Source organism: Etheostoma spectabile, chromosome 2 (assembly GCF_008692095.1).
Source record: "Etheostoma spectabile isolate EspeVRDwgs_2016 chromosome 2, UIUC_Espe_1.0, whole genome shotgun sequence".
NCBI lineage: Eukaryota > Metazoa > Chordata > Actinopteri > Perciformes > Percidae > Etheostoma > Etheostoma spectabile.
This window is the reverse complement of record NC_045734.1, coordinates 17,496,553-17,500,534: the sequence shown is the minus strand read 5'-3', so window position 1 is coordinate 17,500,534 and position 3,982 is coordinate 17,496,553. Positions and strand designations below refer to the sequence as shown.

The following is a 3,982-nucleotide window of genomic DNA, read 5'->3' as shown; positions in this document are numbered from 1 at the left end:
CTGATTATCATGGCATTCAATCATATATTTAATAAGCAACAAAGTAAACGTTGAGTAGCGCTGCAGTATGCTTGCTCAGTGCATCTGTCAGCCACAGAGAGCATCAGCAGGCTATCAGTGTCTGAGCAGAACATGAGTCAGTTTGGGAGTATAGACCTCTCAAAGTGGTGATAAAGTTTCCACAGCATAAGAGAACTTCATTCTCCGGTGCTTAAGTCTTCTTCCCCTCAATCAATGAAGTGAAATCCCTAGCTTTTCACATGCTCATATGGGCCTACATAAATTAAACAACTAATTGTTATCAATGCTGTGTGTGTGTGCGTGTGTGTGCGTGCGCGTGTGCGTTTACCTATAATTATTTTGAATAGTAATTATGTAGCCCTATACACTGGATAAATAGATAAATAGAAAGTTATTTCTAATTGGGATCTGTGCGCGAGAGCGCGTCAGTGGAACTCACCCCCTCCATCATGCACCCTCATGAGCTCACATTTACGTTACCACGGTCGTGTGGTCTCGAGACGCTCAACTAAAGTGAACGTCATCGAGCTCAGCGGATCACACGGCATTTTTGCATCTGCGCTGCCTGCAGTCACGGTGTCATCACGCACTGGGAGCAAGCCGCAAACGAACAAGTGCGGAGAAACTGAGAAAACAAAGTCGACTCCAGTTTTCCTTTGGACGCGAGACAAACGGACGCAGGTTTCCTCTGAGGACCAAAGCGCTGATTTGACTGACAACTGAGGAAAGCAGAGCAGCAGCAACCCAGAGCATGAAGAAGACTCCCAGTTCAGGTACAGATGATTACAAAATGCTAAAATACACTGGATATGGTAATATTATTTTGCATCATTTAGACTTATTTTATCAGATTTAAACTCTGCTAAAAATGTTACAAGTATGAATTATATAGGCTATAAAGAATGTGACTATTCGTTTTTATGTTTAAGTCTGATTTATAAAATACTTTTGCAGTACTGCACACAATATGTATATGAGTATAGCATAGTATTTATTAAATCAACCTAGGCTTAAGTTTGGACACATGTCTGATGACGTTTGTCACACAATAATTGTTACCCATTAGAAGACTCTAGTAAAATAGAATTGCTGAATGTTCTTTTTAAACTTTATTATTGTTTTTCTTAAGTTGTCTTCATCACTTACCGAACTTGCCAAACTCTGTCACTCTTGCCCCTCTGTTGTTTTGGGCCAGTTTGTTTGTAGGCTGAGTGTGCAGCACCCGGGGGAGAACCTCAGGGTTCCCTGGCCATTAAAGTCTGGTGTGCGTCATCATCTGTCCTTCTCAGCCTGACCTTCTGTATGGATGCACTGGCCCCTTCAGGCTGTGCTCTCTTCATAATGCTGCGTGTGTGTGTGTGTGTTTGGCTTTAACAAACATTTTGGACGTTTGCTTGCTAATGATGTCAATGTAGGTCTACATGCCTTTGCCTGCTCATGGCTGCTTCTGCATTGTGCATGTTTGACATAATATAGTTGGTGTGTGTGTGTGTGTGTGTGTGTGTGTGTGTGTGTGTGTGTGTGTGTGTGTGTGTGTGTGTGTGTGTGTGTGTGTGTGTACACACATCTCTGGCTTTGCTCAGGCCCCATCTGTGTGTTCCCACTCTATAAACATTTGGGAACACAGGATTGGCTCTAGGGAGAAAAATATAGTGCTCTAGATTAAACAGACTCAGAAATGTGGCACAAGCTAATGCGAGGGGGCTTGTGTTGAAAACAAGAAACATTGTAACACTGAGTTTGAAGAAAAACGTTTCATCTTTATTCATGCCATAAAGACTTAAATAAGACCACAATACGATAAAATATGCTCATATCCACATTTCTTTTAAAGATGTTTGGAGATATGTCCAAGTCAGTTAAAGATGCAATGCATACATTTTACCATGTCAAAACCTGAGACTGTGTTTCAGTGTTTTTTAAGTTACAAGTAAATTAAGTTTTACAACCATCAATTTTGTCTTACTCAAGTCCAAATCTCAAGTCTCTGTTTTTAAATTTCTGTATGTGCTGTTTCATTAAAACAAATCTTATAAAAATCGTATTATTAAAGTATTAGCCATGTACAAAGCAACAAACACAGCAACAGTCTGGAGCCGTAAGCAATTAGTGCTTGACCTTTCAGGGAACAGAAATGTGGGAAAGGTCATACGTAGACTTGAAGGCTGGCCTGTTTAAGGATTCCTATCACTATCTGTCAATTTCTGTCTCTGGAGATGCTCACTGCTGCACCTGCACTGAAACAGCAAACAAACTAACTAACAAACTATCTGCTGTTTGACTTTATCCAGTGGCAGATTGCTAGTTCAGATGCTGGTCAGACTGCAAAGAAGGCAACATCAATGGCATTGTCACTTCCAGTTTGTGTCAACAGTTTTCTGGTTGTATCATTGCTTTTTCAAACTTTTTCCAGAATACAAAGAAAGTCCAGATGTAATAATCCATGCAGCAGGCTTGGAAAAGCTATTTGTCGACTGTATTTGCATCCTGAGGTTATAATGTATTTTGATCATTAGGATGACTTGTAGTCTGATCTGTCTCCAAGCAAAGACTAACCGTAAGACCGAGCATCCTGACTCAGCATAGAGCTTGTAGTAGCTCCAGCAGTTTCTCCACGCACCATCGTTCACCGTAAGGTGTCACATTATTTGTCAGGCTGGAGGATTTCATGGCTGGACTGAGAGAGAATCCAATTAGCAGTATGATGGCGAAGATGCTTTACATGGGGAGCCTTTCTTAGTCTTGTCTACATACTGTATCTGTCAATTTATTTTAAGCAAAATATCTAGTTTGATTGGGCTGTCTCAAAGAGTGATAATACTGGAGAAAACAGATGTTTGCAATTGTGATGCTGTTTAACCGAGAGCAGGTCTCATCTGTCAAAATGGTCAGTACAGACCAAGAACATTGGTGTAAAAAAATCCTTTTATATCACATCTCTATCGGCTTATGTTGTTGTAAACATGTTCCATCTATAGTTTTTTTTAAAGTATATACCATAAAAGCAGTACAAAACCTCAATAACAATGTCCAAAAACTACATATAAATCTCCCAAAAACCCTAATACAACTTAAAAACTATGTTTAAAAAAAATACTCCACATGCTTTTTGGGAAGAGTGCATTAGATCCATGTTTTCCCCAGTCACTCATGTTAAATCTTTCTCCCAGAGTGGGAGCATTGTGTCGTCCCTCAGATGACCAGCACAAATTTGTGTGCTCCCATTTAGGAAAGTCCGGTGAGACCCGGAGCTTGTTGGGCTTAATGAACTGGATGTACCCACGTTGTTCTGTAGTTTCAAGTAATGTGACCCTGAAATGAACAAGGAGTCCCAGTGGAGTAAATGCACTGTTCCTCCCCCCTTTTTTCTTTCTATCTTCCTACGCATGAGAGATCCCAGTCAGCTGTGCTATATAGTCTCATTTTTCAAAACAGGCTCGTCCTCAGTTTCAATAGACTCCTTTGTGGTGAACATTTGCTGGGGGCTTGTTGTGTGGATTTGTTGAACTTCTCGTCTTTAATAGAAGATTTGATAAAAACTCAGGGAAGCATTCTTGATGTTGACTTGTGGATGGAACTGACAGATGTGGTATTTTTAGGTCCTCATGTTAGAACTATAGACTACACATACACTGACTTTCACAATGGTGAATGTCTTGGAGAAACATTCTCATTTCTACAAATTATACAAGGAATTGACTAATTATTACAATGACTCAACATCTCAACGCTTTTCGGCACACTAGAGGGGGCAATGGCCAGGATTAAGATTGCTGGATTAGATTTACTGTAGTGGCTGACATGTGCAGACTTTGGCCCACACACACTACCATTTTTGACTTAGCTGTATTTTTACTGTTGATGTTAAACTGGGGATGTACTTCTAATGAGAATATTTAATTTTCATAAAACCGGTCCCATCAGGATCCAAACACAAATTGAATTTCAGTGAGATTGTATC

General features: G+C 40.1%; 1 protein-coding gene across 2 annotated transcripts in view; it reads left to right on the top strand.

Moving 5' to 3' along the window:
- The first annotated feature begins 532 nt into the window (after window positions 1-532).
- The window catches only part of septin9b (septin 9b), a 79,708-nt gene continuing 76,258 nt past the window's right edge, over window positions 533-3,982 (top strand). The window contains exon 1 of one of the 2 annotated variants that reach the window (XM_032500247.1): window positions 533-794. In XM_032500247.1, the coding sequence (XP_032356138.1) occupies window positions 773-794 (22 nt within the window). In that variant the 5' untranslated portion in view covers window positions 533-772. Of the gene's footprint in view, window positions 795-1,227; window positions 1,322-3,982 lie in introns of those variants that run through there. The other variant, XM_032500258.1, reaches the window with a different exon arrangement.